Source organism: Chelonia mydas, chromosome 2 (assembly GCF_015237465.2).
Source record: "Chelonia mydas isolate rCheMyd1 chromosome 2, rCheMyd1.pri.v2, whole genome shotgun sequence".
NCBI lineage: Eukaryota > Metazoa > Chordata > Testudines > Cheloniidae > Chelonia > Chelonia mydas.
In genome coordinates, this window is record NC_057850.1 from 478,000 (window position 1) to 496,751 (window position 18,752).

At 47.1% G+C, this 18,752-nt stretch overlaps 1 protein-coding gene across 48 annotated transcripts in view; it reads right to left on the reverse strand.

Moving 5' to 3' along the window:
• Window positions 1-742: 742 nt before the first annotated feature.
• Window positions 743-18,752, reverse strand: part of SCRIB (scribble planar cell polarity protein) — a 240,891-nt gene continuing 222,881 nt past the window's right edge. For 42 of the 48 annotated variants that reach the window (XM_037891689.2, XM_037891716.2, XM_043538871.1 and 39 more), the window contains 2 exons: window positions 14,976-15,027; window positions 743-2,909 (listed from right to left, as the gene is read on the reverse strand). In XM_037891689.2, coding sequence (XP_037747617.1) covers window positions 2,749-2,909; window positions 14,976-15,027 — 213 coding nt within the window. In that variant the 3' untranslated portion in view covers window positions 743-2,748. Of the gene's footprint in view, window positions 2,910-14,789; window positions 14,825-14,975; window positions 15,028-18,752 lie in introns of all 48 variants that reach the window. The other 6 variants (XM_037891700.2, XM_037891693.2, XM_043538870.1 and 3 more) reach the window with 4 other exon arrangements.

Genomic DNA, 18,752 nt, shown 5'->3' on the forward strand with positions numbered 1-18,752 from the left:
AGCCTTCCCTAACCGGCCCTCCATACAATTTCAGAAACCCGATGCAGCCCTCAGGCCAAAAAGTTTGCCTGCCCCTGATCTAGAAAGTGTGTGTGAGACAGTGAAACATGGTTATGTTGGCAGGTGACATGCACAACTTCATGTGTGATGGGGGGGATAGAAAGGAGTTCAAGGAGTATAATAGACTCAAGGAGCTCAATCTATGTAGTTTAAGAACAGGTTAAAGGATAATTTGATTTGATCTGCAACATGGGGAACAAGTATTCAATAATGGGCTCTTTAGTCTGGCAGAGAAAGATAAAATACGATCCAGTGATGTTGAAGCTAGACAAATTCAGACTGGAAATAAGGCATACATTTTTAACAATGAGCATAATTAACCACTGGAACAATTTACTCAGTTGTTGTGGTGACCACTCCATCTTGGGCAATTCTTAAATCAAGACTAGATGTTTTTCTAAAAAATATGCTCTGGAAATTAGTTTGGGGCCGTTCGCTGACCTGTTATACAGGCGGTCAAACTAAAGGGGTACCGCAGTTCCTTCTAGCCTTGAAATCTATGAAAGAAGTCTCAAGATAGGAGAGACCATAGCAGGGCAGATGTGATGGACGTTGAAGCAGAGATGCTGGAAGACTTGCCTTTATCTAGATTTGAAAGTAGAAGCAGTGAATAGAGAGAGGCCCTTCTAGTGCTTCCCACTGGCCTGAGGAAAAAGCTTCATCCACAGACAGACACAGGCTCTAAAATGTAAAGTAAACTTTATTCTCCTTGAACCACAAAATAGATTTCTTTGGTTGTACAAATTTCACTAGTTACAGTCTTGATGAGCTAATTTTTCCTCCGCATCTCTCAGGAGAAGAGAGAGATCAGAGCCTGGCACCCAGGTACCACAAAGGGAAAGGAAAATCACAAGTTAGTCACCAAAACCAATTCATGATTGTGTCCAGAAATTGTTCTTGTTAAAAAGCAAATGCTAAAATGAGGTTTTAAAAAGGAAAAGCTCAAATTGCTGATGATGGCAGCAGCCATGGCTGCAGTTTGATAGATTATCAGATTTCCCCCATCCAAGCCCTGTAAAATTAAACATATCAATTCAGTTAAAATGAGCCATGTGATTTGGTGTGAAGAGAGGAGATTCTCAACTAAAAGAAACCGCATCCAGTCATTTAGTAAATGTACAAGCAGAAGTGCCCTCCACTCCCGAGTCACATCCTGGCACTGGGAGGATTAAGGGCCAACTCTGGACTTACTGCTGGCGGCATCAGCAAGTAAGAGAGCACCGATTTGTTAGAGGGAGTGGAAAGATCACTCAGACCATTGCCAAACCAAGCTCAGATGCCTTGCTTTGATTTGGGGCATGTGTGGATAAGGGCTGCTTAACTTGCAGAGGGCAGTAAGAACAAGAGAAATGATAATTTCACTGGTAGATACAGGCGCCTAGTCACTGGCGCCATAGCCTTGGGTTCACTTGGTACTGAGGCTGACAGGCTCTGTTCCAGTCAGGAAGCCAGCAATAACAGCCTTGGTGCATGTGTAAAGCATCTCTTGTCTGCCCTAATCTGCAGGTAAAGCGTCAGGACGTCACCAAGTCGTCAGAGAGAGACCGTAGGATTTGTAGTTAGTGGGATGCATATCTCATTATCCGTTATCTCCTGGAGCTCCCTGCATGGTGCTCACTTTGTCTATGCTCCAACCCCACTCAAAACTCACATTTTACTGCAGTGGTCATGGGCAACACAGTGAGAGCCACCAGCTTCTGCTGCCACCACCATCGCTCTCTGTGTACCATCATCATCCTGCACCCAGTACCCTTAACTTGACCCCAGCCAGTCCACATCCCACCTTACTGCCTGCACCCCCTACTCTAACCTTACCCCCGTCTCTTTATTTGTACCGCCTACTGCTGAGTCACCACATTCTAATCCCCAACTAGTCTGTCCCTACTGCTGTCACATGCAGACACTGCTGTAGCCTCGCACTCCCACCTGCCCTAGTCCATCCATCTCATGTATGCTACTCTCACACAGGACAGTCAGCACCTGTTCCCCGCATGTCCCCCCTCCCCCTGTAGTGTGTTTGCCGAGAATGGACCACAGCCTATGCGCCACGAATTACATGTGCATCTGAGGGGCAGTGCTATTGCCGGAGGATCAGCGTCACACCAGCCAGATTATTATTGGCCTGGTGGCGGAGTGGCATGGGGACAATGTGTTCTAGAGAGGTCGCAGATTCCTGCCCCTGCACGGACAGGACACTCCATGGTTTAGGGGGGGAGCTGGCTTTTAACAAATCAGTGGGATTTAAAAGGGAGTAAAGGGCTGGCCCTTCCTGCTAAGTCACATCAGAACAAAGCCCCCGTAGTAGCCACTGAAAAACCCAAGTGGAGGGAATAACAGGTGCAGCGTCACACCCACACACGTGCGTGCGCACACATACACACATACTATTTACAGACTAACAAACTGCTGCTGCCCACTGCCTTGCCCCTCCCCCCCTTTGTCAGACATCTACAAGTCCAGCACTGTCCTGTTTTGTTCAGCACGTGCCCCAGTGCACTGTGGGTAGTGAGAGAAAAAGGAGGTTCCCAGCCTAAAGGAAGTTCGTTAACCACAACGCCTTCTGGGTGCGCAGGTCCCAGCCAATGTCAAGGAGGCAGCTGTGGGACCCAGTCCAGTGCTGTCTGTGGAGTGCAGGAAGTTGTAGAGCCCTGTGCTGGGCTGTCCTGTTGCCCTGGTGCAGCAGACCCTCTATGTGGGGACAGCAGCCTCCAGACTGCGACGGCTGTGTCGGAGTTTGCGCTTGCTGCTGTACAGAGCCATTTCTTCAAGTGCTGATGTGGTGGGTGTTGAGGAGTCGTGCGTTACTAACAGCTCCTCTTCCTCTGCTGGCCCATCCTGATCCTGGGGAACTGAGCAGAGACAGACAGACAGTAATCAGGGAGGAGACAGACAGTATTTCCCACAGAGCAGCATGCCTCTCAGATACAGAGTGATCACTTTGTGAACAGAGACACTGGATTTGTGGCTTAGTACGACAATCTATAATGCACTAACAACCACCTACCCTTGCTCTTCCTTTCCTCCCTATGACTGGAGGGGTGTTAACGGGCCACTTCACCTTGAATGGTCTCTTGAACTAACCACTTATGCTAAACAATCTGTTCCACCTTGTATCTAGCTGTGACACTCTGAGTACCTGCAGAAGAGCTCTGTGTAAGCCTGACAGGTTGTTTCTCTCGCCAACACAAGTTGGTCCAATAAAAGACATTACCTCCCCCGGCTTTGTCTCTCTAAGACCCTTCCAGGCAAGCAGCTGGTAAACTGGAAAAAAAAACCCATTTTTGTTCCCCTGAAATGGAATTTTTCTGAATTTCTTTTCCATGAAAAATTTCAAATTTTTAATTTTGTCCTGAATAAGCATTACTTTTTTTCCCTGAAACCTCATAGCTAGCTATGCCCTGTGGTCTCCTAGACTCATTCCCGCCCTCCAGTCAAACCAAACCAAATTAATTGGATGCCAAAGAAAAGTCATTTCATTTCCACTTGCTGTTAGGACCCTTTCTGCCATGGCCAAGGACAGAAGGATTTGGGAGAGCAGTAGGAGTCCCCCTCACTGGACTGGAAAAATCATGGAGCATGTCCTCAAGGAATCAATTCTGAAGCACTTAGACGAGAGGAAAGTGATCAGGAACAGTCAGCATGGATTCACCAAGGGAAAGTCATGCCTGACTAATCTAATTGCCTTCTATGATGAGATAACTGGTTCTGTGGATGAAGGGAAAGCAGTAGACGTGTTATTCCTCGACTTTAGCAAAGCTTTTGACACGGTCTCCCACAGTATTCTTGTCAGCAAGTTAAAGTAGTATGGGCTGGATGGATGCACTACAAGGTGGGTAGAAAGTTGGCTAGATTGTCGGGCTCAACGGGTAGTGATCAATGGGTCCATGTCTAGTTGGCAGCTGGTATCTAGCGGAGTGCCCCAGCCCCAAGGGTCGGTCCTGGGGCCGGTTTTGTTCAATATCTTCATTAATGATCTGGAGGATGGTGTGGATTGCACCCTCAGCAAGTTTGCAGATGACACTAAACTGGGAGGAGTGGTAGATACGCTGGAGGGGAGGGACAGGATACAGAGGGACCTAGACAAATTGAAGGATTGGGCCAAAAGAAATCTGATGAGGTTCAACAAGGACGAGTGCAGAGTCCTGCACTTAGGACGGAAGAATCCCATGCACCGCTACAGACTAGGGACCGAATGGCTCGGCAGCAGTTCTGCAGAGAAGGACCTAGGGGTGACAGTGGACGAGAAGCTGGATATGAGTCAACAGTGTGCCCCTGTTGCCAAGAAAGCCAATGGCATTTTGGGGTGTATAAGAAGGGGCATTGCCAGCAGATCGAGGGACGTGATCGTTCCCCTCTATTCGACACTGGTGAGGCCTCATGTGGAGTACTGTGTCCAGTGTTGGGCCCCACACTATAAGAAGGATGTGGAGAAATTGGAGAGAGTCCAGCGAAGGGCAACAAAAATGATTAGGGGTCTGGAACACATGACTTTTGAGGAGAGGCTGAGGGAACTGGGATTGTTTAGTCTACGGAAGAGAAGAATGAGGGGGGATTTGATAGCTGCTTTTAACTACGTGAAAGGTGGATCCAAAGAGGATGGATCTAGACTATTCTCAGTGATAGCAGATGACAGGACAAGGAGTAATGGTCTCAAGTTGCAGTGGGGGAGATTTAGGTTGGATATTAGGAAAAACTTTTTCACTAGGAGGGTGGTGAAACACTGGAATGCGTTACCTAGGGAGGTGGTGGAATCCCCTTCCTTAGAAGTTTTTAAGGTCAGGCTTGATAAAGCCCTGGCTGGGATGATTTAGTTGGGATTGGTCCTGCTCTGGGCAGGGGGTTGGACTAGATGGCCTCCAGAGGTCTCTTCCAACTCTGTTATTCTATGATTCTATGGACTTACAAATCAGTAACTTTGCAGTGACAGTCACACCCATAGGAGAGAGCCAGCTACCTCTAAGGGATTTGTCATCAGGTTACCTTGGTGCAGGCCCTCTTGAGTCATGCCTAGTGCTTCTCCAACACCAGTGCAGTACTGGTCTAGCTATAATGTCCCTAGCACTGTAGGATGTAGTTGCATGTTCTCTATAATCAAGGCTCTGCCCACATAGTTTTAAATGTCCCAGGATGGGATTCCCACTCCTTCCCTGGGGAAGATTCCCCAGACTGAGAGCTCTTAGTTTGGAATAACTAACAAAATCATCCGAAGCACAGGGCTTGGTGGTGATGGGGGACTTCAGCTACACAGACAGCTGTTGGGAAAACAACACAGTGGGGCACAGATCATCCACCAAGTTCTTGAAATGCTCTGGAGACAACTTTTTATTACTGAAGGTGGAGAAAGCGACTAGGGGAGAGGCTGTTCTGGATTTGATTCTGGCACATAGGGAAGAACTGGTTGAGAATTCTAAGGTGGAAGGCTGTTTGGGTGAAAGTGATCGTAATATCACAGAGTTCATGATTCTAAGGAATGGTAGGCGGGAGCTAGAATCCAGGATGTGACGGACTGTCTGCGGAGACTGATCAAGCCCTCAGACTACTACCCTTTCCTACTTCTCCACGTGGGCACAAATGATACTGCCAAGAATGACCTTGAGCGGCTCACTGCAGATTATGTGGCTCTGGGAAGAAGGATAAAGGGGTTGGAGGCGCAAGTTGTGTTCTCGTCCATCCTCCCTGTTGAAGAAAAAGGCCCAGGTAGGGACCATCAAATTGTGAAAGTAAATGCGTGCATACGCAGGTGGTGTTGGAAAGAGGGCTCTGAATTCTTCAACAATGGGATATTATTCCAAGAAGAAGGATTGCTAGGAAGAATCATAGAATATCAGGGTTGGAAGGGACCTCAGGAGGTCATCTAGTCCAACCCCCTGCTCAAAGCAGGACCAATCCCCAACTAAATCATCCCAGCCAGGGCTTTGTCAAGCCAGGCCTTAAAAACCTCTAAGGATGGAAATTCCATCATCTCCCGAGGGAACCCATTCCAGTGCTTCACCACCCTCCTAGTGAAATAGTGTTTCCTAATATCCAACCTAGACCTCCCCCACTGCAACTTGAGACCACTGCTCCTTGTTCTGTCATCTGCCACCACTGAGAACAGCCGAGCTCCATCCTCTTTGGAACCCCCCTTAAGGTAGTTGAAGGCTGCTATCAAATCCTCCCTCACTCTTCTCTTCTGCGGACTAAACAAGCCCAGTTCCCTCAGCCTCTCCTTGGAAGTCATGTGCCCCACCCCTTAATCATTTTCATTGCCCTCTGCTAGACTCTCCAATTTGTCCACATCCCTTCTGTAGTGGGGGGCCCCAAAACTAGACCAATACTCCAGATGTGGCCTCACCAGTGCCGAATAGAGGGGAACGATCACTTCCCTCAATCTGCTGCCAAGGCTCCTACTAATACTGCCCAATATGCCGTTAGCCTTCTTGGCAACAAGGGCATACTGCTGACTCATCTCCAGCTTCTGGTTACAGTGGATGAGTAATAGTTGCTGAACCGACAAGAGGGGATGCCATTTTAGATTTGGTTTTGGTGAGTAGTGAGGACCTCATAGAATAAATGGTTGTAGGGGACAACCTTGGTTCAAGTGATCATGAGCTAATTCAGTTCAAACTGAACGGAAGGATAAACAAAAATAAATCTGCGACTAGAGTTTTTGATTTCAAAAGGGCTGACTTTCAAAAATTAAGGAAATTAGTTAGGGAAGTGGATTGGACTGAAGAACTTATGGATCTAAAGGCAGAGGAGGCCTGGGATTACTTCAAGTCAAAGGTGCAGAAGCTGTCAGAAGCCTGCATCCCAAGAAAGGGGAAAAAATCCATAGGCAGGAGTTGTAGACAAGCTGGAGGAGCAAGCATCTCAGAGAGGTGATTAAGAAAAAGCAGAAAGATTACAGGGAGTGGAAGATGATAGGGATCAGCAAGGAAAGCTACCTTTTTGAGGTCAGAACATGTAGGGATAAAGTGAGAAAGGCTAAAAGTCAAGTAGAGTTGGACCCTGCAAAGGGAATTAAAACCAATAGTAAAAGGTTCTATAGCCATATAAATAAGAAGAAAACAAAGAAAGAGGAAGTGGGACCACTAAACACTGAGGATGGAGTGAAGGTTAAGGATAATCTAGGCATGGCCCAGTATCTAAACAAATACTTTGCCTCAGTCTTTAATAAGGCTAATGAGGATCTTAGGGACAATGGTAGCATGACAAATGGGAATGAGGAGATGGAGGTAGATATTACCATATCTGAGGTAGAAGCGAAACTCGAACAGCTTAATGGGACTAAATCGGGGGGCCCAGATAATCTTCATCCAAGAATATTAAAGGAACTGGCACATGGAATTGCAAGCCCATTAGCAAGAATTTTTAATGAATCTGTAAACTCAGGGGTTGTACCGTATGACTGGAGAATTGCTAACATAGTTCCTATTTTTAAGAAAGGAAAAAAAAGCGATCCGGATAACTACAGGCCTGTTAGTTTGACATCTGTAGTATGCAAGGTCTTGGAAAAAATTCTGAAGGAGAAAGTAGTTAAGGCCATTGAGGTCAATGGTAAATGGGACAAAATACAACATGATTTTAAAACAGGTAGATAGTGCCAAACAACCTGATCTCCTCCTTTGAGGAGGTAACAGGTTTTTTAGACAAAGGGAATGCAGTGGATCTAATTTACCTAGATTTCAGTAAAGCGTTTGATACCGTGCCACATGGGGAATTATTAGTTAAATTGGATAAGATGGGGATCAATAGGAAAACTGAAAGGTGGATAAGGAATTGGTTAAAGGGGAGACTACAATGGGTCCTACTGAAAGGCGAACTGTCAGATTGGAGGGAGGTTACCAGTGGGGTTCCTCAGGGATTGGTTTTGGGACGAATCTTATTTAATATTTTTATTACTGACCTCGGCACAAAAAGTGGGAGTGTGCTAATAAAGTTTGCGGATGATACAAAGCTGGGAGGTATTGCCAATACAGAGAAGGACCGGGATATCCTACAGAAGGATCTGGATGACTTTGTAAACTGGAGTAATAGTAATAGGATGAAATTTAATAGTGAGAAGTGCAAGGTCATGCATTTAGGGATTAATAACAAGAATTTCTGTTATAAACTGGAGACACATCACTTGGAAGTAACAGAGAAGGAGAAGGACCTCGGAGTATTGGTTGATCACAGCATGACTATGAGCCGCCAATGTGATATGGCCGTGAAAGAAGCTAATGCGGTTTTGGGATGCATCAGGCGAGGTATTTCCAGTAGAGATAAGGAGGTTTTAGTACCATTATACAAGGCACTGGTGAGACCTCATCTGGAATATTGTGTGCAGTTCTGGTCTCCCATGTTTAATAAAGATGAATTCAAACTGAACAGGTGCAGAGAAGGGCTACTAGGATGATCCGAGGAATGGAAAATGTGTCTTATGAGAGAAGAGTCATAGAGCTTGACTTGTTTAGCCTAACCAAAAGAAGGTTGAGGGGAGATATGATTGCTCTCTATAAATATACCAGAGGGATAAATACCGGAGAGGGAGATGAATTATTTAAGCTCAGTACCAATGTGGACACAAGAACAAATGGATACAAACTGGCCATCGGAAAGTTTAGACTTGAAATTAGATGAAGATTTCTAACCATCAGAGGAGTGAAGTTCTGGAATTGCCTTCCAAGGGAAGCAGTGGGGGCAAAAGACATATCTGGCTTCAAGATTAAACTCGATAAGTTTATGGAGGAGATGGTATGATGGGATAACATGATTTTGGAATTAATTGATCTTTCACTATTCATGGTAAATAGGCCCAATGGCCTGTGATGGGATGTTAGATGGGGCGGGATCTGAGTTACTACAGAGAATTCTTTCCTGGGTATCTGGCTGGTGAATCTTGCCCACATGCTCTGGGTTCAGCTGATCGCCATATTTGGGGTTGGGAAGGAATTTTCCTCCAGGGCAGATTGGCAGAGGCCCTGGAGGTTTTTTGCCTTCCTCTGTAGCATGGGGCACAGGTCACTTGCTGGAGGATTCTCTGCACCTTGAAGTCTTTAAACCATGATTTGAGGACTTCAATAGCTCAGACACAGTCAAGGAATTATGATGTGATTGGAATAACAGAGACTTGGTGGGATAACTCACATGACTGGAGTACTGTCATGGATGGATATAAACTGTTCAGGAAGAACAGGCAGGGCAGAAAAGGTGGGGGAGTAGCACTGTATGTAAGGGAGCAGTATGACTGCTCAGAGCTCAAGTATGAAACTGCAGAAAAACCTGAGTGTCTCTGGATTAAGTTTAGAAGTGTGAGCAACAAGAGTGATGTAGTGGTAGGAGTCTGCTATAGACCACCGGACCAGGGGGATGAGGTGGATGAGGCTTAGAGACTAACATCTTAGAGACTAACAAATTTATTTGAGCATAAGCTTTCGTGAGCTACAGCTCACTGCATCGGATGCATTCAGTGGAAAATACAGTGGGGAGATTTATATACATAGAGAACATGAAACCAAGTCACTTGCCCTCCTGTTCTCATACTTTTTAACATAGAGTTTAAGGTCCCCATGACTAAGAGGTTTTTGGGTGATATGGGGCGGATCTCAATTGTTTTGCCCCACACATCCTCCATAACTCTCAAAATAGGTGGGACATGAAATTTGAACCAAGAAATAGAAGAAGACTGTGGATGCACTGGATAGACTTGGTGAAAAATGACATGGAACAAAAAGGTTTAAAGATGAACAAAGCTGTGCAAGACTGAAAAGTGATGGAAAGATTTCATTCAGACCCATTGTCGCTGCTGAGCTGATGGATGGAGAAGAATTGTCTATCCTTAGTTGGAGAGAAGCCAAAGAGGTCCTGCCTAAGAGGTTACGTCTCTTGGGGTCCTTATATCTTTGGAAATGACTGAATTTTTCAGCCTATTTGTATTTTTCCTCAACTACAGAACTCATTAAGGACCATGGGCATGAATGGGAGTAGAAATTCTTAAACCCTTTCTGAGGGATTTGATACCTCTTCATAGCTACAATATTTGAGAGAACTGAGAAGGCTAGAATCTTCCAAGGGCCTTTCACAGGCTCTGTGAATCTATGAATGAATGATTAATGTCCCTTTATGGATTAGCATTGCCAATTGCATGGGAAAGTCAGATGGAGAATACTGAAAAGTTTGAGCTTTCTCCTATATAATGGGTAGCTCAACATCATACAAGATGATCTGGATGACCTTGTAAACTGGAGTAATAGAAATGGGATAAAATTTAATAGTGCAAAGTGCAAGGTCATACATTTAGGGACTAACAACAAGAATTTTTGCTATAAGCTGCGGCTGTATCAGTTGGAAGTGACAGAGGAGAAGAAAAATCTGGGTGTACTGGTTGATCACAGGATGACTACGAACCAGCAATGTGATGCACCTGTGAAAAAGGCTAATGCAGTCCTAGGGTGCATCAGGTGAGGTATTTCCAGTAGAGATAAGGAGGTGTTAGTACCGTTATACAAGGCACTGGTGAGACCTCATCTGAAATACTGTGTGCAGTTCTGGTCTCCCATATTTTAGAAAGATAAATTCAAACTGGAACAGGTGCAGAGAAGGGCTACTAGGATGATCTGAGGAATGGAAAACGTGTCTTATGAGAGAAGACTCAAAGAGCTTGACTTGTTTAGCCTAACCAAAAGACGGCTGAGGGGAGATATGGTTGCTCTCTATAAATAATCAGAGGGATAAATATCAGGGAGGGAGAGGAGTTATGTAAGTTAAGTGCCAACGTGGACATTAGAACAAATGAATATAAACTGGCCATCAACAAGTTTAGGCTTCAAATTAGATGAAGGTTTCTAACCATCAGAGGAGTCATCGTGGATAGTTCACTGAAGACGTCCATGCAGTGTGCAGCGGCAGTCAAAAAAGCGAACAGGATGTTAAGAATCATTAAAAAAGGGATAGAGAATAAGACGGAGAATATCTTATTGCCCTTATATAAATCCATGGTACACCCAAATCTTGAATACTGCGTACAGATGTGGTCTCCTCATCGCAAAAAAAAATATACTGGCATTAGAAAAGGTTCAGAGAAGGGCAACTAAAATGATTAGGGGTGTGGAGGAAAGATCTAGCAGGCCTAAACTTATAGGCCTAAAACTTTGGTCAAGCTAACTGTGTATACAGAGCATAAGAAGAGGAAAATTCCATTGTAGGGCAGTTACAACAGCATGGCTTAAGAAATGTAACCATAGCAGCTAGAAATTAGGAAAGACCATTAACCGCAAAAGAACAAACCTGTCAATAACAGGAAAAGCTTGTTTTGGTGTATTCCAAATAAGGCAGAGCAACTGTTAAAAGCTTACATTATATGCCAAACAAGGGAAAACACAGTTGGTGCAAGTGTGCTTGACCAATTGTGGTCTGGGGACAGAACAAATTTGCGGTAGTCAAGCTTATGAAATATATAGCTGCAACAGCTGTGTTAGAAAGGTAGCTAACTGCAAAAGAACGGACAGTGAATAACAAGAGGGGCCTAGTGGGGGAGACGCTTGTTTTTGCTTTTGACCAGTGTTAATTTTGCAATGTATTCCAAATAAGGTAATTAATATGGAAGAATGTGTAATTTGTCTGTGGTTTTAAGCTTTAAAAAGCTGTGTGTGCTTTGCATCAGGGGGCAGCTACTTCGAGCTGTTACTCCCCTGCGCTTGTAATCAATAAAGGAGCCTCAGGCCTGTTCTGATCCAAACACAACGAGTGGTTAATTTTCCACCACAGGGGTTTGGAACGGGTCCCATATGAGGGCAGATTAAAGAGGCTAGAACTTTTCAGCTTGGAAAAGAGAAGACTAAGGGGGAATATGATAGAGGTCTATAAAATCATGAGTAGTGTGGAGAAAGTGAATAAGGAAAAGTTATTTACTTGTTCCCATAACACAAGAACTAGGGGCCACCAAATTAAATTAATGGGCAGCAGGTTTAAAACAAATAAAAGAAAGTTCTTCTTCATACAGCACACAGTCAACCTGTGGAACTCCTTGCCTGAGGAGGTTGTGAAGGCTAGGACTATAACAGGGTTTAAAAGAGAACTGGATAAATTCATGGAGGTTAAGTCCATTAATGGCTGTTAGCCAAGATGGGTAAGGAATGGTGTCCCTAGCCTCTGTTTGTCAGAGGGTGGAGATGGATGGCAGGAGAGAGATCACTTGATCATTACCTGTTAGGTTCACTCCCTCCGGGGCACCTGGCATTGGCCACTGTCATTAGACAGGATACTGGGCTGGATGGACCTTTAAGTTATTACAGAGAATTCTTTCCCAGGTGTTTGGCTGTGGGTCTTGCCCACATGCTCAGAGTTTAACTGATCACCATATTTGTGGTCAGGAAGGAATTTCCCCCCCGGTCAGTTTGGCTGAGACCCTGGGGGGAGGGCGAGGGGGGGTTCACCTTCCTCTGCAGCATGGGTCACTTGTAAGTTTAAACTAGTGTAAATGCTGAATTCTCTGTAACTTGAAGTCTGTAAATCACGATTTGAGGTCTTCAGTAACTCTGCCAGAGGTTAGGGGTCTATTTCAGGAGTGCGTGGGTGAGATTCTGTGGCCTGCAATGTGCAGGAGGTCAGACTTGATGATCATGATGGTCCCCTCTGACCTTAAAGTCTATGAGTCTACGAATCTAATCAGTCTGATATACTTCACAGCAAACCTAGCCTGGAAGTCATCTGAGGCAGGAATTGGGGTGGACGTCACTGCTTTGTCCAGTGATGATAGGGCTTTTCGAAGACATGGGAGGGAAACGGTTAGGAAGCTCTTGAGGCTCCCAGAGTAACATCCTCTTCCCTGTTTTGCTCTCTATCTTCATCCTCCTCCTGTTCTGGTTCTCGCTCTCTATGGAGACCCATATCACTGGGCGGACAAGGGACAGACCTAGTTAGTGAATTAGATCTGGGTTCTTTAAAGAAGAACAGGAAGGTGAACAAGTTCAAGAGGGCTTAGAAGGGGGGGTCCCAAAACACCCAATAAGGCCCAGGTGGAAACTGAAGGGGTAAGACCATGGAGGAGATGGAGCTCATGGAGAAGACTAAGAAAGCTCATGGAGAAGACGGTAGAATGAGAGGGAGATATTTAGGAGGGGTTCTCTGTGATCAGGGAGTGGAGAATGAGAGGATGATGTAGGTCTAGCCAGCAGGCAAGGAACTGGTGATGGTTCCCTGCTTAATTCAGGGGAAAAGGAATGGGCAGGAGACAAGAACTGGTCATGCTCTACAGGTGGTGTCGAGCTCTCTAAGCAAGGGTGAGAGGTTGTTGGCAGTAGGATCAGGTATTGTGGCACCTGACATATTGGGACTGCCGTTGGTATGGAGGGCTCAACATGTGCGTTCCATCCGCCAGACCTGTCAAGGACTCCACTGTGGGTGCCAATTTTGCTACTGACCACTTGGCAACCAGGAGAGTTAATCGGTACCAGGCTTCAGTGCTGGGGTGGATTTCATTTTCCTCAGATCTGAGCAGTTGAAGGACTCAGTCATTTTAGACTTTTCAGCATGATTAAGCCCAAGGCCTGACAATTTTGGATAGACAGTGCTATGGCTCTTCTGTGCTCTCTCTGTCCTATCCTGTTCTGGGTAGGAAGGTCAGTGCCAAGAGCCTCCCCGGGAATGGAGCTCCAATCTGCCCTTCCTCAAGGTGGAGGTAGTACCAGGCTTCAGTGCCAGGCTCCCTGCCAGTGCCAAACTTGCCTTAAGGAATGGACGAATGTCAACACGGGGCTGCAGGCACTTAGGCATGGCAGTCTTTGGGCTAGTCTACACTAGAGGAACTACAGCAGCGCAGCAGCTCCAACACAGTTATGCCGCGGCAGCGTGTCTGATTACGCGCCCATCGGCTAACAATAAATCCATCTCTGGGAGAGGTAGCGCTGTCCACACTGGTGCTTAGGTCGGTGTAACTTACGTCACTCAGGGGGGCATCTTATTCACACCTCTGAGCGACATAAGTTATACCTATGGGAGTGACAGTGTACACCTGGCCTTAGGAGTCGAATCCCTAATTACAGGACACTGACTGAAGGGGACCTGTGAGGAGAGAGTGCCTTTTTTAGTCAGAGGGACTTTCTTTGGGATGGGATCCAGTGCTCCTCTAATGGACCACATCAGGAGGAAGTGTTTTAGTTGGCTATCACAGGAAAAACGAGCCCTGGGGGAGAAAGGCCAATCCACCGAGCACTGGTCTGCGACACGGCTGTCACCAAGACTGAAGGCACCAACTGTGCTCAATCATGGGGAGTAAGTGCATCGCGTGATGGACAGGGCTTAAAGCTGTGATACTCTGAGACCACCACTGGTGCGAGGCACCACAAAAGCAAAACTGAGAAAGACAGAATGTTTTTTTGTGAAAATGAAATGAAAAAAAACCATGCAGGGTGCATGCTGGCCAATCCTGGCCAAAGACTCTGAGTCCATGTGCATGTGGTCCATGTACATGCACACAGACTCGAAGAAGAACCCTGGTTCTCAAGTGCTCAAATGTTCTCAAGCCCTGCAACCCACCACATACCTCCCATTCCCAGCTGCAGGCAGCCAGGCTCTCCACTCCCACCTAGGATAGTCCCAGGGGACATACTGGGGCATGCACACTGCACACCAATGTCAGCTGCAGGAGGCCAGACCCTCCCACCCTTTGCCTCAGGACAGAGGCCAGGAACAAACGGAGGCATGCTCACTACGCACTACTCCCAGCAAATCAGTCATCATCCAGCCACAATGCAGAAAAATCCTACCCACAATTCAGTGCTGCGGGACTGGAGGGTTCAATCTAGAATGGGACAGAAACAGGAGATTGCTTCAGGCAACAGAACAAACTGGATTCTTCAGTGCTCTGTGGACTCCCCAGTACTGTGGCTAGGAGGGTTGATGTGGGGGAGGTGGGGGTTGTATGGCTCCCTATTACTAGGTCAGTAACTTACCTGTGCTATTTGTGTCATCCACGTATCTGAGATTGCCAGCTGCTTCGGGTGACTGGAAGAGAAAAGAGCAGAGGGCAGTGAGCATCAGGCACCGATCATTCTCCCCAGTTGCTTGCCCCAGCACCAGGGACATGGCTGACTGTAGACATAGCCTTTCGGCAAAGCTCTGGTGGTAGAGGGGCTGAATCAAAGGAACTCAGAAAGAGCAAATGACCCCATGTTAATGCTCAGTGCCAGAGTTGGGCAGCTTTTGCACTGCCCATGGGCTGGATTCAGGGGAGGAAGGTAGTGTGCCCAGCAGGGTATCCCCTTGCTGCCCTAGTTGGATTAAGAGAGAGTGAGAGAAATAGGTAGGGCAGGAGAAGTAAGGAGGACAGAAGATGGGGAGGACGGCAAGAACAATGGGAATCTACAGCCTCTCTGAAGGCCTTGGACTCTCACCCACAGCCTGCAGCATCTGTTAGACTGACTTCCTCAGCAGCAGAATCCATTCTCTTTTGGTTCGGTAAACTCCTTCCCTTAGATGAGACAGGAAGCACAGACAGCCCAGCGCATGGCAGCAGCCAGCCTGGGGACGGGTTGCTAGAGCTCCTGCTAGTTTCAGAGGCCTCGGTAAACGGAGGCACATTTCAGCAAATGGAATTCTTTGCAAGAGATCCTCTTGGCAGCCCCCTGCCTTGGGATTCAAGCCAGAGTGAGACTCAGAACAGTTAAAAAGAAACTAATTTTGCTCAGGGCTATAAGTCTTGAGGTGCTCCAGGGACTAGGCCCATTGCTAGAGTGGGAGGTACAGGGACCTAGCATCTTGTCCTGGATACAGAATCTCTGAGCTCTCCGGGAAAATGGCTTTCTGGAACAATAAGCTCAGAGTCCTCCAGTGAGTAAAGGAGCTCTCTCCTCCACGACAATGGTTCCACTAGAATCTTTGCTATTCAACTCTACATACTGCGTCCATTGCTAGGGATACACGGCCTGCCTCGTCATCCCTCACCCTGAGGAGAGTGTGTGAGCAGGGGCATTATTGTGATTAGTCACTGACATGTTCTGGGCAGTTGTTTCGGACGGGAGGGGCAAGTGCACTTTGCATTTGGACTAGAAAACACTGAGGGGTTTGTGGTAGTTCCCAGGCTCTGCAGGAGGGAGTTCTACAGTCCTGGGTGAGCCCCAAGAAGCACCAACTCCTGCCCGCTCAAGTTTCACCCATTGTGCCTGAGCAGCAGACTCACTGAGGGTGGGGAAGGTCCTGGAGAGTGAGATGAGCCTCAGGTATCCAGACCCAGATCTGTTCGTGCTTTGGAAACAAGGACAGAGATCTTGGATTAGCTGCAGGGCTCTATGGGAGTGGAGCATGGGCCTGAAGTGACCTGTGTTGCTGAGGAGGCAGATGTTGCCCCAGTGTAGTTTCCTCAGGACTGATGCTTTCTAGTGCCGGTCAACAGCAATGCTGTAATCCAAGCGGACTGGCAGGCCTTGGATTAATGCCAAGAAGGGATGTGGTCTCTTCCTAGCCACTCAAAAGTGGTAGGAAGCATTACTCATGGCCATTATTGTGTGCAAGTTCCAGAAGATCTCCTGGCCTGTGACTGCCTGGCCAATCTGTGGGTGTGTCCTCTCCCAGTGAAGGCTGCTCTATGGTAGCCTGTGGGAAGAATGCTCCCCTGGCTTGCATTACCACCTCAGCATGAGCTTGGAAAAAATAATGTTTAATAAGGATTAAAATTAAAAATGATCTGAATCATAGAATCACAGAAGATTAGGGTTGGAAGGGACCTCAGGAGGTCACCTAGTCCAAACCCCTGCTCAAAGCAGGACCAATCCCCAACTAAATCATCCCAGCCAAGGCTTTGTCAAGCCTGACCTTAAAAGCTTCTAAGGAAGGAGATTCCACCACCTCCCTAGGTAACCCATTCCAGTGTTTCACCACCCTCCTAGTGAAAAAGTTTTTCCTAATATCCAACCTAAACTTCCCCCACTGCAACTTGAGACCATTACTCCCTGTTCTGTCATCAGCTACCACTGAGAACAGTCTAGATCCATCCTCTTTGGAACCCCCTTTCAGGTAGTTGAAAGCAGCTATCAAATTCCCCCTCAGTCTTCTCTTCCGCAGACTAAACAATCCCAGTTCCCTCAGCCTCTCCTCATAAGTCATGTGTTCCAGTCCCCTAATCATTTTTGTTGCCCTTCGCTGGACTCTTTCCAATTTTTCCACATCCTTCTTGTAGTGTGGGGCCCAAAACTGGACGCAGTACTCCAGATGAGGCCTCACCAATGTCGAATAGAGGGGAACGATCACGTCCCTCGATCTGCTGGCAATGCCCCGACTTATGCAGCCCAAAATGCCATTGGCCTTCTTGGCAACAAGGGCACACTGTTGACTCATGTCCAGCTTCTCGTCCACTGTAACCCCTAGGTCCTTTTCTGCAGAACTGCTGCCGAGCCATTCGGTCCCTAGTCTGTAGCGGTGCATGAGATTCTTCCTTCCTAAGTGCAGGACTCTGCACTTGTCCTTGTTGAACCTCACCAGATTTCTTTTGGCCCAATCCTCTCATTTGTCTAGGGCCCTCTGTATCCTATCACTACCCTCCAGCGTATCTACCTCTCCTCCCAAACAAACTGGACAAACTGGAGAAATGAAGGTAATGCAAAGTACGCCGCTTTGGAAGGAAAAAACGGTTACTCACCTTTTTGTAACTGTTGTTCTTTTAGATGTGTTGCTCACGTCCATTCCATTGTATGTGTGTGTGCACCCATGTGCACTGCCATCGAAGACTTTTCCCTTAGCGGTACCCGTAGAGCCGGCTGCGGCGCCCTCAAGGCGTGGTATATTAGGCACCACCAGCCCTGCGCCCTCTTGGATCGTTCTTGCTGACAACTCCAACAGAGGGTCAGGAGGGCGGTTAATGGAATGGACATGAGCAACATACAGAGCTGTCCAGTAGGTATGGTGAATCGGGGCGACTGCTCCGGGCCCTGTGCTTTGGGGGCCCCGCAGGCCGCCAGTGCAATTGGCTGGCACCAGGCGCGGCTGGTCCCAGAAGTGATGGGTCGGTCCCAGAAGTGATGGATTCATCACTTCTGCCCTGGGTCCTAGGGATGGTGCTTGCAACACATCTCGAAGAACAACAGTTACAAAAAGGTGAATAACCATTTTTTCTTCTTCAAGTGCTTGCGCATGCCAATTCCACTGTAGGTGACTCACAAGCAGAATCGCAGGAGGTGGGCTTGAAGTTCACAGTCAAGCAGATTGTAGTACTGCTCTGCTGAAACCAGCATCAGCCTGGATTTCCTGGATCGGCACCTGAGCGAGGAAGCTGCCGCCGAGGCCTGCACCCTAGTGGAGTGGCCTGTCACAATTGGTGGCGGGGGCACCTTCACCAATTCATAGCAATTGTGGATACAACTCGTGATCCAGGATGAGATCCTCTGGGTGGACACTGGACAACCCTTCATTTGGTCCGCGACAGCAACAAACAGCTGCGTAGACTTACGGAATGGCTTCGTCCTCTCTATGTAGAAGGCCAGAGCCTGCCTAACATCCAAGGTGTGCAGCCTGCGCTCCTCATCCATCGCATGAGGCTTCGGGTAAAGGACTGGAAGATATATGTCCTGACTCGTGTGGGACTGGGAGACGACCTTGGGCAGAAAGGCCAGCGGTGGACACAGTTGGACCTTGTCCTTAAAGAAGATTATACACGGGGGCTTTAACGTGAGCGCCCTAATCTTGGACACCCTATGGGCTGAAGTTATAGCAACCAAAAAGGAGACCTTCCAGGATAA